At 39.4% G+C, this 16,730-nt stretch overlaps 1 protein-coding gene across 1 annotated transcript in view; it reads left to right on the forward strand.

Annotated features, from left to right (window-relative positions):
- Positions 1-15,728, forward strand: part of RIT2 (Ras like without CAAX 2) — a 218,968-nt gene extending 203,240 nt beyond the window's left edge. The window contains exon 5 of the mRNA XM_060761199.2: positions 13,117-15,728. Within this exon, the coding sequence (XP_060617182.2) occupies positions 13,117-13,350 (234 nt within the window). The 3' untranslated portion in view covers positions 13,351-15,728. The remainder of the gene's footprint in view (positions 1-13,116) is intronic.
- The last annotated feature ends 1,002 nt before the right edge of the window (positions 15,729-16,730 follow it).

Consider the following 16,730-nt stretch of genomic DNA (forward strand, 5'->3'; position numbering starts at 1 on the left):
CAGATCCATCATTGTTAGTGTCCTCAGTGATCTCTGGATGTAGGTGAACTACAACTCCAAAACCAAAGGACACTGCCCACCAAACCCTTCCAGTATTTTCTGTTGGTCATGGGAGAATTGTGTGCCAAGTTTGGTTGAATTCCATCATTGGTGGGGTTCAGAATGCTCTTTGATTGTAGTGAACTATAAATCCCAGCAACTACAACTCCCAAATGACAAAATCAATTTTTTGAGTGAAGGACATACATTGGGTTGTTAGGTGTCTTGTGTCCAAATTTGGTGTCAATTCATCCAGTGGTTTTTGAGTTCTGTTAATCCCACAAACAAACATTACATTTTTATTTATATAGATTTGTGTTTTTGCAGCCCATAATATCTGTATAACCTCCCTCCAGAATGTATCATTCTGCCAGCTTACTTGACTGTTCAGCTTTCCCACCCATACGTAAATATTAGAAATGTTATGACCGGCATAAGTCTGACTTTGGTATTTAATGATATGCCTTTAGACCTGAAGATCTTATCAAGTTCTTTAATTACTCTGAATATATACTGTATTTAAAATCCTGAACATGAGTCTGGAATTCTCCAGTTTAAATATCACCTAAGCTATGACCCTAATGGGTGATATTTGAGAAGTGATTTTTTAAAACCACCATATCTCTAACGCAGGTTAAATGCTATATATATGGCTTGATACCTGATATGTAAAGAATACTAACATATTTCCTCAGTGAGAATAAGTGTCCTGTGATATCAAGATAGCCAATGATGAAATCTCTTGTTCAAACAGCTTCTCTGGCTACTACTGGTTAATGTATTGTCGAAGGCTTTCATGGCCGGAATCACTGGGTTGTTGTAGGTTTTTTTGGGCTATATGGCCATGGTCTAGAGGCATTTACCCAGCTGGTTAATTGGTTACTTGGTAAACTACTGGTTAATTGCTGGGTACAATTTAAAGTGATAATCATGGCCTACAAAGCTCTGTACATCATGGACTATGTGAAAGACTGCATTGCTCCATATGAACATATTAGAGCTTTGAGATCCTCAGGGAAAGGCTTTCTCTTGATCCCACCACTATCATAAATTTCCTTGAGGGGAGATGAGAGACAGCCTTCTCAGGGACGGCTTCCACCCTTTTGAATGCCCTTCTATGGGAGAACAACCTGGCTCCCTCCCTGCTGTCATTTTGCTGGCACATGAATACGTTTTTGTTCAAGATGACTTTTAACATGCAAGCAGAAGAACTTTGCATGGGAATGTTTTATTAACACTCTGGTTACATCCCGTATAGACTACTGCAATGCTCTCTACATGGGGTTGCCTTTGAAGACTGCTCGGAAGCTTCAAATAGTCCAGCGTTCGGCAGCCAGGTTGCTAACAGGAGCGGCACTCAGGGAGCATACTACTCCTCTGTTGCACCAGCTCCACTGGCTGCCAGTTTGCTACCGGGCACAATTCAAAGTGCTGGCGTTAGCCTATAAAGCCCTAAAGAGTTCTGGCCCTACTTACCTCTCCGAACGCATCTCCTCCTATGAACCGACTAGGACATTAAGATCATCTGGGAAGGCCCTGCTCTCTGTCCCGCCTGCATCACAGGCGCGCTTGGCGGGGACGAGAGACAGGGTCTTCTCAGTGGTGGCCCCTCGGCTGTGGAATGCCGTGCCTGCAGATATCGGATCGGCCCCCTCCCTGCTGGCGTTTCGGAAGAAAGTGAAGACCTGGCTGTTCGAACAAGCATTTGTTTAAATAGTGTAATTGAACATAGAAATGGAATAATGGATGATGAGACTGGATTCTGATTTTACTGTTGAGGTGCTAATGATTGTTATACAGATGTTTAATGATTTATATTACAATTGTTTTTAATTGCCCTATACTTGTCTCGTGACGTTTTATATCGATGTTGTTCACCGCTCTGAGTTGCCCGAGGGCTGAGAAAAGCGGTATATAAATAAAGTAAGTAAATAAATAAATAAATATTTTCAAACTTATGTGTCTTTTTTCAAAATGTTTTGTACGGTTTTATGTGGTTTGATAGTTTCACAAGCCCTTTAGCATTCTCAGCCAAATATTGCTAGTGCTTCACCAAACTAAGATTCCCATTATTCCATAACATTGAGCCATAACAAGTAGACTGGGGTCAGACTTCATTAACTCTACAGCTGGTGGGGTTTGGGGAAATTAGACCTTAACATTTGGGAGTTGTCATTGCTGGGATTCCCATCAACGATGGAATTGGGTCAAAATTCCCACACAGAACCCCTATAACCAACAGAATATACTGTGTTTTCTGATGGTCTTTGGCAACCCCACATGTTTAGAAACAAAAATTTGTTTCTAAAATCGATTTGTATTTGGGGTTTTTTTTTTTGTTTCGATATTTAAAATAATTACAAAATTTTCCCTTAAAAAAGTTCGATATTTACGAAATTTCGTAAATGGTAAAAAATTAACGAATCGATTTCCGAAACAATAACGAATCGATTCGTTAATGGTGGACGCGACCGCGAAATACGCTAAAAAACCTCTAAAAACTTCTGACGCTTCCCTCTCCCTCTGTTGTTGACTGTTGGTGTGATATTATATATTTTTTTCACTAATTAAACCATAAAACTGGCCCAGACATGCGGAAATAATAACGAAACGACCTCAAAACAATAACGAAACGAACACAATAACGAAATACGAAGCATTTACAAAACGTATTTAAAAATTCGTTTTTTTAAATAATTGCTCCAGAATGGTTCGTTATCGTTTTGTAATTGAAAAAATTAACGAATTATTAACGAATTACGAATTAACGAAACGAAACCGCCCAGGCCTAGTATTTACCTCACGGAGGGTGCTGTAATGATTCCTATAGTAGTGAATTAAAAGTGCTGTAGATGCATTTGGATGTATTATAGTGTAATAAGTCATATAATTGTAGTCTAAATCTTATTTAAGTCTTGATTCAAATAGAGCTATTGAAGTTTACCCATGTGCTGATTCACTTTTCAAAAACCGATCCATCGGATCTAATGTTGAATTAACCAATAGTATTCCAGCATATATTTCTGATAATGGAGTCCATACCACACACAGTGTTTGCCACAGGTTGTCTATGATATGTGAAGCTTACCACGTTTATAGAAGTAGTGGTCATGCTAAAAGACAATCTATTTCTGGGGGAATTGAAAACACTAATGCTGTAAAATGTGACAACCTGGTTGCTGACACATTGCCCTGAGCATTTCTGTGATCTCCCTGACTGAGAATGACTCAGAAGAGATCAGAAGGATCAAATTTGGCAGATGGTGGCTTAAAGCAAGCAGGAAAAACCTTGCCATTCACAGCTCTCTCCCCCTCCTTTTGTCCCTTGAGTACAACTTGCTTTTTGTGTTTGCAACAAAAAAATTAATTCACTCTGTCTCCAGCCTTCAACACCTTGCAATTTTAATTGGCACTGCTAAAAAGGAATTCACAATGGGAAAAATATTTTCTAATATGTGCAGTTCAGTCAGACCAAAGGTTAATTTAGTCCATGGATATGTAATGCACACTTGTGTGCAATGCATGCAGTTCCATTTCTACAACCTTGAACTGAGTGTTGACGTCTTGCATCTTTGACAAAGGTGTCCAACCACTTCTGTAGGAGAACTTGTATATATATATTAGACATCCACAGACAATCTGCCCTGTGTATGACCTGAGTATTTATTTATATGGTATGATAGTAAACAAGAAGGTCCTTACTGATATTCTGGACTTCACCTGGAAAGAAACAGATGCTGACCTATAGGGAAATAACATTTGTGTTCTACTTAACACATAGTTCCGTGTGCTTTAAGACTTATGTCCTCTAGTTTATTTGATCTTAATACAGTGCTCAACTTGGCATCAATTTCTCATTGTCATGTTGACCTGAACCCAGTGAGTTGGATCCAACTTGTATACACCTGCTAAATCATAGATTGCCTAGTAAGTCTTGACAAATTTTTGTTGTCATGGAGGATCATGGTAGGGTCTCTGTTGTACAAGTAATAATTTTAGCTGGTTTTTCCCCCCTCACTACAAGAAAGTATTTGGAAATTGTCAAGTTTTGAAGACCTTTTGAAGTTTAGGACTTGTTCTGCACAAAGGTCACATGTGTTGTATATATATATGGAAAATAATATTTTCTGAACAGAAAATTTACACTGCAGAAAATCTGTACTTTTGAATAGAAAACAGCTCTTTGTTCTCAAAAACCATTTATGTTCATGTGTGGAGGATGGTTGTTTTCTGTGTTAAAACACTATATAGTCTTTCTATTCCTAATGTTTCCATTCCTAATGAATTATGATTGAACATGTGCATGAATTTCTTTGGTTCAATAAGTCTAGTTGCCAGTAACATTAGAATTCAGGCTGTTATAATAATTGTGATGAACCTTTTTGATATTATGTTCCTTGCATAGATGAATTGTGTATTCTACTTTCATATAACAGTCTTACTTTGTTGAAAAAGGACATCCCAGAAGGCTAACCTCTATGAGTGCCCGATTTCTCTTTCCCTGCCCATTCTTATCTTGCCAATGTGTGACATTTTGCTTTATCCAGCAGTGTCATGGGGGAGATCAATGACATTTGCTTAATGAACATACCACTCAACTGCTGCACTTGATGGAACAGGCTAACCTTCTCAATAAATTCTGACTTTAAAACAACACAATCTAAAATTAAATTTCAGTAAATATTGAATGTGTGTATTTAAATTGCAATGTCATCCTTTTTTTCTTTCACATTACCTTTTCCACATTGCTTTCTAAGGCCCTATCCACACAGTACTTTAATCACAAGAGCTCCTGTTTCAAAATGGTGGGTGGCTAGATGATGTCACTGGAAAACTAGGAGACTAGGCAGGCAAAAAGGTCTACTCGGGAGCCAGGTTGGCCTTTTTCAGTTATTTATGTGGCTCTCAGTGGTCTCAGGAAGTTAGTGAAGGTACTGCGAGCCCCATCATCCATGGTTCATCTTCTTCCAAATAGTACCAGGATGTAGAGTGGCTCATGGGGGCTCTGTGTGCCAAGTTTGGTGTTGATCAGTCATTGGATGAGGTTTGCAGCGGTCTTGGGATTTGAGTGAAGGTACTTCAAGTCCCATCATCCATGGCCCATCCTCCTCCAAACTGCACCAGGATATAGAGTGTGTAATGGGGGTTCTGTGTGCCAAGTTTGGTCTTGATCAATCACTGGATGACTGTGCCATACAGTCATGCTGGCCACATAACCTTGGAGGTATTTACAGACAACACTGGCTCTTTGGCTTGGAAATGGAGATGAGCACCACCCCCCAGAATCAGACACGACTAGACTTAATGTCAGGGGTAACCTTTACTTTTACTTATAGATTTGGAGCTGTACTATCCAAACAGTGTCTTCCTATCCACATAAAATTTAGATCATATAAATTATTTTAAGAATATAGGGAATTTCTGGGCTCTGTGGCACTCTGCTCTAAAGTACAAGAGCAATCACAGTTGTATCTGTCAATCCACTCCCTTGTTTACCTTTTCATAGATATCTATATTTAAATGCATTTTTTAAAAAAACCTTCTTTGAAAGCCTCTTCCAATCATTAATAGTGTTTCAAAAGGAATTTCAATCAGCACAGCTTTATAGATTACAGATAATTTTGAAAATGTGCAAAACACTTCTGGGGAGGGAGGAAATCGACCCTTAATCACTCTCCTTGATGATTGATGCTGAAATCTTTGCAGCACTATGTTAGACACCGTTCTTCCTAGGGATGCTGCAAGGTGATCAGAGTGTCTTATGAGCTTGAGCCCTCAGGCCATTGTTCCTGAAACATTTTTAGTATAATATTGCCTTCCACTCTCCCATCAATCCTCCCCTCAACAGGCTCACTTTTGCGCAAGACAGCAGCTGTGCCAGTGTTTCTGTGCCTCTGTGATGCTAAATTACAGATTGATTTAGTGACTTTAACACCTAGTCTGTATAAACCTTATTAAATGCATAGTTCTTTGGACAGTCAGCTGATTGTTATAGGGACATAATTTTCTTAAACTGAAGATCATATTAGATTAGTGATAGGCAACTTTCCAGATACGTTCCTGTTTTAGTAAAAGATGGAAGTGTAGGTTTATTCAAAATTATTAGTGTGGCTTGGCCCCTTCTGGTGAAGAAAAAGATATTCAGCTGAGCAACAACCCTTAAAGCCACCAGATTTTGCTTGTAAATAGGGTCAGTCCTGGTTTAGTGGGAGATCACCTTGTACCAAGTATTATGGGCTGTATTTCAGATGAAGTTACTGGCAAAACCACCAATGAGTATTTCCTGCCAAAGAAACCCAATGAAATTCATGCAGTTGCCATAAGTTGACTGAGTCATAAACACACAAGAGGAGGTTAAGTTGTTGTTCATTCGTTCAGTCGTCTCTGACTCTTCATGACCTCATGGACCAGCCCACGCTAGAGCTCCCTGTTGGCTGTCACCACCCCCAGCTCCTTCAAGGTCAGTCCAGTCACTTCAAGGATGCCATCCATCCATCTTGCCCTTGGTCGGCCCCTCTTCCTTTTGCCTTCCACTTTCCCCAGCATAATTGTCTTCTCTGGGCTTTGCTGTCTCCTCATGATATGGCCAAAGTACTTCAACTTTGTCTCTAGTATCCTTCCCTCCAGTGAGCAGCCGGGCTTTATTTCCTGGAGGATGGACTGGTTGGATCTTCTCGCAGTCCAAGGCACTCTCAGAACTTTCCTCCAACACCACAGTTCAAAAGCATCTATCTTCCTTCGCTCAGCCTTCCCTAAGGTCCAGCTCTCACATCCGTAGGTTACTACAGGGAATACCATGGCTTTGACTATGCGGATATTTGTTGCAGGTGATATGATAGCTATGTCTAAATATTAAAAAGGAGTCATATGGATATGGAGCCAGCTTGTCTTCTACTGTTCCAGAGTCTAAAGGACATGGAGCAATGAATTCAAATTACAGGAAAAGAGATTCCACTTAAAAATTAGGAAAAACATTCTGATAGAGCTGTTTGACTGTTGAATATTCTGTCTCAGAGTATGGTGGAGTCTCCTTTTTTTAGAGATTTTAAAGAAGAGGTTGAATACTGAGAGACCAGACAAGCAAAATATGGTATAAATTGCCAGTTTTTGACTTCCCTTTAATTATTGAACTGCTGTAAGCTTCAGAAAAGAAAAAGTGAAACCCACCTGATGAGTATAGTCAAGGGAAGGCTAGGTGTCAACCCTGGGACTACTTCCATAGACCACCATTCGACCAACACCAAACCCAAATTATCATGGTTATTTGCCCTGGTCATTTAATGGATCATCATCCTGGGGCATTCCATCTCAAATCACAGATTTTTAAGAGTGAGAAACGCCCATTCGAGCTGCCACACTTGTATAGAGTTTTGCAGCCCCTTGTCACATGACAGGGGGAAGAGGCTTCAAGGTTGGCCTAAGGTTGGCCTCTATTCATGTGGTGGCCCATTTTTTCTCCTTGCCCCAGGCTTTGGCTTTGAGACTTCAGGTGGGGCTTGTATATTTTAGCATGGCAAAGTGTTGTACATAATGGGCCTGTGGTTGCTAACAACTCTTTGAATCTGCCTCAATTTGACAGACATAAAACTACCAGAGATTGATGGGCCACACTTCACCTCTATGGGATGAGGACTGTTGAAACCTCCAGGTCTACTTTTTGACAAGAAAATTAAATTTTCTCCCATACCTTCTCTAGGGTGTGGTGGCCCCAATTCACCTTGTCCGTTGCCATCCCTTGGAGGTTGTTTTGAATCCAAATAATACCTTTTTACAAAAAGGAAGTAAACCAGAAGTCAGCTTTCAATATTTGACTGTCCTGGATTTAAAAACAGAGAGCAATGGAAGGGCAAAACTATAGTGAAATGGTTCCCGTTAATGCCTTTTAAACATTTATTAAATCTATTAACTGGACTTTATTGCATGAAGTTGTTGTTTTGTTGTTGTTGACATCATCATCATCTCCTCCCCCTCCCTTTTCTTCTTCACCTTCCTCCTCTTCCTCCTCCTCTGAGGCTTTCCTCAACTCAATACACACATCCATGAGTTCTCAGATTATAATAGGAGTTTTGGTAAGGTAAAGGTAAAGGTAGTCCCCTGACATTAAGTCCAGTCATGTCTGACTCTGGGGTGTGGTGCTCATCTCCATTTCTAAGCCGAAGAGCCAGCGTTGTCTGTAGACACCTCCAAGGTCATGTGGCCGTTTTGGAGTTTTGGACTGCCTTAATAACTTCTGTTCTCTTCTTGCCTTTGGCTACACACTGATAGCTTTCATCCATAAGATGCTGGATTGTGTGTAACATTGTAGAATGTTTGAAAAAGACTTTAGTCCCCAATCTCTGGTGCAGGGCTAAGATAGATGAAAGGCCCCATTTTGGTTTTATAGGTTTTTAAGCCAGCCAGGTTGAATGAGAAAGCTTTAGGAGAAGTTCTGTCCCGCTTATCATTCCTCCTACGGCCCACACAACCTTGTCATGACAACCTCTCAGCCTCTAATGACTGGCAGGTTGTCTTGGACTGAGAGTACTGATTGCTATGGCTGCAGGTGTGCAGCCATGTAAGGAGAGATTTATCACTTGCTTGCTTTGGAGACCACCCCCATATCTGCCAAACTGATTTAGATGCTTTTATTGACGAAAAATCCCGGAGACTAAGTTCTCTTAAGACTTGAGTTTGAATGCTGTTTGAAGAAAGTTTGAAGGAGAGGCAAACATGATAATGCTGTATAAAAAGAGAGAGAGAGAATTTCCTCCTCAAAATCTAGAAAGAGAGGCAGATCAATAGATATCTTCCAAGGATCTTCACAGGGCCCTTCCACACTGCCCTATATCCCGGAATATCAAGGAAGGAAATCCTACAATATCTGCTTTGACCTGGGTCATCTGAGTCAACACTCAGATAATGTGGGATTTTCTGCCTTGATATTCTGGGATATAAAGCTGCATGGATGAGCCCTCAGAGACACTTGTCCTCTTCTGTTGGAAGGTGACCACAGAGTCACACTGGAGGATGTAGAGATTCCTGTAGAGGTGTTATTTGATTTTAAAATAATGTTTTTCTTTTCATTTGCATTTCCCCTACCTTTGCAGGGGTCTTGCACCCCTAACCCAGCAAATGTGGAGGGCTGAGACCATGTCTGTCCAGTAGATAAATCCCATGACCATGTCATGCTATGTCTTGGGAAGATACATCTCCTACTCAAGGAACATGAGGAAGAACTTCCTGACTGTGAGAGCCGTTCAGCAGTGGAACTCTCTGCCCCGGAGTGTGGTGGAGGCTCCTTCTTTGGAAGCTTTTAAACAGAGGCTGGATGGCCATCTGTCAGGGGTGATTTGAATGCAATATTCCTGCTTCTTGGCAGAATGGGGTTGGACTGGATGGCCCATGAGGTCTCTTCCAACTTTTTGATTCTATGATTCTATGATTCTATGAACAGGAAGCCAGTAGGGAAGGTTAAGGGATTGAAGGCAAAAATGTCCTTTTATTGTATTTCATTCAGAAAAAAAAACAATTGTGACCAAAAATTTGTAAAAGCAAATAAAAAAGAAAACAATTTAAATCACTATATCTACAAGCCTGATAGCTGATACCATGTATGGCATATATTTAAGAATAAGATTGCTTCTAGCATTGTCCTCTGAGATCCACACATGAGATCTGGATTTCTTTAAACACCGTTGAATGCTGTTTATTACTTCCATTCCAACGGAGACCAGGCATGAAAGCAGAGACTGAATGCCACTGGACCATGGCCATGCAGCCCAGAAAACATTCCTGCTTCTTGGCAGGGGGTTGGACTGGATGGCCCATGAGGTCTCTTCCAACTCTTTGATTCTATGATTCTATGAAAACTCACAGCAACCCAGAGGTTGAACAGTTTGATCCTTTTTTGCAAACACTTGCTTTCAATCACTTTGCTATATCTCCTTCAATTTTACAGAATCCTTCTGAAATGCACATTTCACTTGAAAAACAGTTACTTTTTCCAACTGTTCAATGATGTACATGTGTGTTTGGGTGAGTGTATTGATTTGTTTGCTTGCTTGCTTTCTGCCAAGGTGTTGTAGAAACACCTGTCAGGTGGGGCCCAGAGATTGGCAGGGCCTGCCAAGCTGTGTGCCCCACTCTTGGCGCTTTTCTCCCTCTCCCCTCTGTCCTTTTGGTGTGCGGCAACTGACCTTAGCTCTGTGTTCGCTGTCTTCAAAGATGGCAGGTCATCCATCACTGACTCTGCACACTGTCAGCATTCTATTTAATCTCACTTGTAATTTTCGGAGGGGAGGCTGGCAAAAGCCACAACCAGAATTTTAATGGTATTTGTAAAAATACAACTAGAAGCCAGTTAATATTTCTTGGCTTTGTGCGGTCATGAGGGCTACTCAAATGTACTAGAAAGTTGAACATTTCTCTCAAGTTTTTTGAATGATTAGATTAGCCATCCCGAGTCCCTCTGGGGAAAAAGAGCAGATTAAAAAATATTATTATTACTATTATTATTATTATTATTATTATTATTATTATTATGACACAAAAGCACAGTATGTCACAACAAACAAGATATATCTGCTGGAATTTGTATCACCAAATCACAAGTCGAACACTTCCCAAGCATCTAGAACTGTTTGATGTATTGTTATTATTATTATTATTTGAAACACAACAAGATTAGTACACAGCAAACAAGATCACTGTGAGTTGTAGGTTTTTTCTGGCTATATGGCCATGGTCTAGAGGCATTCTCTCCTGACATTTCGCCTGCATCTATGACAAGGATCCTCAGAGGTAGTGAGGTCTGTTGGAACTAGGCAAAAGGATTTATATATCTGTGGAATGACCAGGGTGAGACAAAGGACTCTTGTCTGCCGAAGCTAGGTGTGAATATTTCAACTGACCACCTTGATTAGCATACAATGGCCTGACTGTGCCTGGGGCAAACTATTGTTGAGAGGTAATTAGATGTCCCTGCCTGCTTCCTCTCTGTTGTTGTGCTGTTGCAAGATCACTATGCTAGCTGTTTTATTGGATCACACGTCAGACACTTCCCAAGTGTCTAGGACTCTGTGATGTATCGGTGAATAATGTGTGTAGATCCCAGTAAGGTGGCCTTTTGCAGCTGGCAGGTGGTAATTTTGTCAGCGCCGATGGTGTTTAAGTGCAAGCCAAGGTCTTTAGGCACTGCACCCAGAGTGCCGATCACCACTGGTACCACCTTGACTGGCTTGTGCCAGATTCTTTGCAATTTGATCTTTAAATCCTCATATCATGTCAGCTTTTCCAGTTGTTTCTCTTCAATCCTACTGTCACCTGGGATTGCTACATCAATGATCCATACTTGGTTTTTTAACACGATTGTTAGGTCAGGAGTATTGTGCTCCAAAACTCTGTCAGTCTGAATTAGGAAGTCCTATTATTATTATTATTATTATTATTATTATTATTAGGTTTTATATTATGTTTGTCTACTGTAAAATTGCATTCATGCAGTTAAGAGGTGGTTGTGCTATAACACTCTTCTGCTGAATATCAACATTGAGCAACTAGTTGCGTGCTTGTGGGTCTGATGACCATTTTGAACCACAATACACACACACACACACACACATACACACACACTGCAAATGGAGAATGTCTCATTAGGCCTTATGTTGTGAGGCCACCATCTTGTGAATACTGAGCCTAGGGACTGTGTGGATGCTGGGAAACATCTCTAGTGATAATCTTTTGCAATTCTACGCCCTACCTTTTCAAGTGGTAAAGGCTTCATAGAATCATAGAATCATAGAATCAAAGAGTTGGAAGAGACCTCATGGGCCATCCAGTCCAACCCCCTGCCAAGAAGCAGGAATATTGCTTCATTCATAGGTGGTTTGTGGTTGCAGAGATATAGCAATTGCAAACTGGTTATTATTACCAAATCTATTTCGAAATGGTCCAAAAAGTACAATGTATGCATGCCTATAATACTAATAGGACTCCAGGCATTATTATATTGATGTTCCCAACTCTCTTTTATTACAAATATCACATCTAAGTAAAAGAGATCTTCATCAATAGTCATCTGCGTCAACTCTGCTTCCCTTCCACAAAGTAGTCACCTCAAGTTGATATTCTATTCATTGAATCTGCAGTTGTCCTTTTTATGAAAAAGGTATGGTAGAAATAAGATGGTAATAAAGTTCAATTATGTTCTTGTTCATGGGAAAAAGTAAAAGAAAACAAATCGACCAACAACCAATTTCTGTGATTATTTTCATGAGTATTTACAAATACCTGTCCCGATTGGAATGCTTTTGTTAGAATTGATCTGGCTCATGTAGGTTCTCCAGGTATAACTGATACTTGTCCCTTTCTATATTCTGTGGGTATAAGCAGAATCCTTGCAAAGATGAAACCTGTCATTTATGTGCTTGGCCCTTTCACTTTCTGGTTCAGAAGATATGAAATGGCTGGGTGTTCTGTCACTTTTTAAAGAAGTTGTAAAGAGCAGAGATTTGAACCCTCAACTTCAGAGTAATAGTCCAGTGCTCAAACCTCTACATCATGCTGTTCTCTAGCCCCAATTATAGCAAATTGAATCTATGTGATTTACTTGTTTCAAAAGGGGAACTGCTTTCTTCCATGCAACAGCAGAGACCTTGAAAAAGGATCTGATTGGCAAATAGAGACTGGTAGGGAGATAGTCAGCTAACCTACCCTAGATAAATTGAAATCTGCAAAGGTAGATGAACTGCATTCCAAATTACTGAAGTGAATTTCTGATGTACTGTCTAAACTCCCTGGCATCATTTTTGAAATATCTTGGAGAAAAAGTGCCAAGGCACTGGAGAAAATGGATGTTGTGAAACTGCTCAGTTCCCTTTTCTCCAAACATAAGTCCACCTATGTAGACATAAATGTCACACTGAATTCCAATCAATTATCCTAAGTCCCAAATATGAAGAGTCCAGGAAAGTTATAAATAGATTATGGCAGCATGTAGATTATATTTCTAGGAATCTTACCAAGGTAAGGTCATCATCAATTTTCATTGGCTGGTTGCAACTCTTAAAAAAGGTTTTCTTCATTTTGTTGTTGTTGTAGGTCTCCAAAGAAGAAGGTATGATCTTGGCCAGAGAGTATGCTTGCCCTTTCTTTGAGACCTCTGCTGCGTTGCATTTCTACATCGATGATGTCTTTCACAATCTAGTGAGAGAAATCCGCAAAAGAGAAAATTCACTGCTTCTAGCAGAAATGAAGTTGAAAAGCAAGGACAGTCTGTGGCAGAAACTGAAAACATCTTTGAAGAAGAAGAAGAATGAAAGCTCTCCTTGGTGACACTGATTGTTTACTTAAGTGCTAAATAGTTGGATGACAATTATGTAGAGCCCAATGTCTATTGATTTTCAAAAGAAATACACGCAAATGGTATTTTTTTTTCAGGATTCCATAGTATAATTTGTGCAAGATGGAGAGATACTCCCTTCTAATGTGTTAGTAAAGAGAAGTTTGAGATGTATTTAATGTGTTTATGGGGTGTATATGTCTTTATAAGGAGGTTGTATTTGAATGGCCTCAAACCCATTAATTTGTTCCAGGTAGAGTAGACCCATTGAATCAGTAGTTGACATGTTGCTCAGTAAAGACTTTGTGACAGATGAAAATAGCCCTTGGAGCCAATCCTACTCGCCTTATGTGTTGTGAAAAACCATCCAAAGCTCTTTGCTTTGTTCTGTAATTCATTCTAGCTATTTCACATAGATGTCACTACTTGATGACAAAATCACAGAGTGATGGACAACCATGTAAGATCTCATTTATCTTCAGCCTTTAGGGAGAAATATCACTATTTGCATCCCTTCTAGATTATGAAATGCAAGGCAAGATCACTGTGCTTCAATATAATATTTCCCTTTACATGTGCTCTCAAAAGGAAGTCTAATTGAGAGAGGTTTGAATTCTGGATATATAGCATTACAGCATTAATCAGTTTGAGAGTGCTTCTGGTTGTCCCAGAATCACAAAATATTAGAGATGGAAAAGACCACAATGGTCATCTAGTCCAATTATTTGTTAGATAGGAATCCATCACTAAACCCATCCTTAAACAGGTGCTTTGAATGAGATTTTCCTGTTTCTTGGCAGGGAGTTGGACTGGATGACCCATGAGGTCTCTTCCAACTCTATGATTCTATGATTCCTGAAAGATGCCCATCCAATGTCTGTTTAAAGATGTCCAAATAAGGAGAACCCATCATTTCAGTCAGTTCATTATGTTGTCATTGGGACTTCCCAAGAAGATGACATTTATTCCTATATATTATTGTAAATCATAAATTTCATTATTGCAAGCAAAAATGCATCTTTTATAAGTGTCCCTTTATTGCAAAAAAGTCAACTGTGCAGTTTGAGGACTATGTACTAGGCCTGGGTAACAACGGAAAAATTTGTTTCTAAACTCGTTTCGTTTTTAGGGGTCCATCACGTTTTGTTTTTTAAAAGAATTCCGAAATTTTCCTTTTAAAAATTTCAAAATTTACGAAATTTCGTATAATTACGAATCGATGGCAGATGCGATTGCGCAATATGCTAAAAAAACCTCCAAATGGGACAGGGAGAACTTCTGAAGCTTTCCTCTCCATCTGTTGTTGACTGTTGGTGTGATAAAACAAACAACAACTATAAAACTTGCACCAGACATGCGAAAATAATTACAAAATAATTACGAAATAATTTTGAAATAATTTCGAAATAATTACGAAATAATAATGAAATAAATTGAAAAAATTGTTTTGAATCTAATTTACTCCTCACACTATTCCTGCATGGCTCAATATTGGATCGTAAGCTAATTTAAATACGAATTAATAACGAATTAGGAAATTAACGAATGAAACCGCCCAAGCCTACTATGTACAAATATGGGTTTATTCAAAGCAAAATGCCCACATTGTTTCCCCCCCAGGAAAACAGCATTTTATGTGTTGTTGTTGTTGTTGTTGTTGTTGTGTGCCTTCAAGATGTTTCTGACTTGGATTTGTTCAGACAAGGTTTAGTTTTGCCTCCTTCTGGGGGTGAGTGTGACTTGCCCAAAGTCACTCAGTGTATTTCCAAGGCTGAGCCGGAATTTGAACCATGGTCTCCAAGCTCATTGCCTGATGCTCACCACACCAGCTCTGCTTAGAAGTGTCCTTTCCTGTATACAAAATAATGTGTTCTGCACAGGAAATTTGTTTTCTGCTCATAAAATGCCTCTTTCAAACAATAATATATTGTTTTTTGCAAATAATGTGTCCTGCACTGTGAAGATTCTAAGCCATCTTTTATTCTCTCAATCTGACTCTCCCAATACTTAAGAAAAACATTTTTCACCCGTCACTTTGATAGTTTTGAATATTCTGCCCATCTCTACACTGGTGAAGTGTTTTTTATACTGTCCAACATGCCATACATCATAACGGCAAAATGTATTTATCTGTTATTCATTAGTCTTTCCCAGACTTCACCCAGAAAAAAAAAAAACACAGATTGCTGAAATCTTCCACCTTCTGCTGTAATATATTTTCCTGCATTTCTGTACTGATTTTAAAGCAAAGAAAGAGTTCATCTGTCTTTTTCTTCTGGTCAAGGATGTACCAAAAATCATTTTTATGTGTCGTTCTTGTACCCTACATCATGACATTATTTGCGATAAAACCCAGCCCAGTGAATTTCTTTTTAAGGTTAGAAATCTTTCTGTTCAGTATATTTATGTTTGGAAATTTCATCACAAACTTCAGAAATACACAAAGGCCAAGGATTAAGCACGTTCCAGTTTGTGTTTCAATTTGGGAAGTATAAATTTCATTTAGTTTGCAATTCTCAATCTTGTCTAGACCTACACTTTAGAGTCCCAAGAGAAGTGGCTGGGAAATGGAAACTTGAAGTCACAGAAACATAGAGTTGGAAGAGAATACAAGGACCATCCAGTCTAGCCCTGTTCTGCCATACAGAAATGTACAATCAAAGACTTACAAAAATAACATTTTTGTTATGTGTGCCTTTGTCAACTTGACTCCAGTTTGTGGTGACCTGATTTATGTTTTATTGACATGATTTCTTCAGAAAAGATTGTCATTGCCTGAGATTAAGTGTTCAAGTTCACCCTGTGGGTTTCCATGCATGAGCAGACATGTCCACCTTGGTCCCAGTCCAACACTCAAAGCACTACATCACTTTGACTCTTGTGGTTTTCTTGGCAAGATTTCTTCAGAGGAAGTTTGCCATTGCCTGTCTCTGATGCTGCATGGGTTTCCATGTCTGATTAGGGGTTTGAATTCTGGTCTCTAGGGGTTCTAGTCTGACACCATAACACTATACCACTGTCTCTCTTTACTTTACTACTACAACAAATAAATTCTTTCAAATGTCTCCCAACTACAAAACAATGACAGCATCCAAATTGACTTACCAAGGATGGGTGTAAACACAAACCCATTTTTGATGAATAGAAGCCATATTTATTTCATATCACAAGCATTGCATAAATTAGTATAAAATTGATAAAAAAAATAGGTGTGCAGGCAGCTAAATATCTTTTGACCAAAAATGGGCAACAGCAACGGCATTGTCTGTAGCCTCCAACGATTCCTCCTCTGTACATGAGGCAGGGCACAATGGACAAGCATACAGATGCAGAGTTGTCTGTTCTGCTCCACAGTCACACAAGGTATGAGATT

Source organism: Anolis sagrei, chromosome 2 (assembly GCF_037176765.1).
Source record: "Anolis sagrei isolate rAnoSag1 chromosome 2, rAnoSag1.mat, whole genome shotgun sequence".
Lineage (NCBI taxonomy): Eukaryota > Metazoa > Chordata > Lepidosauria > Squamata > Dactyloidae > Anolis > Anolis sagrei.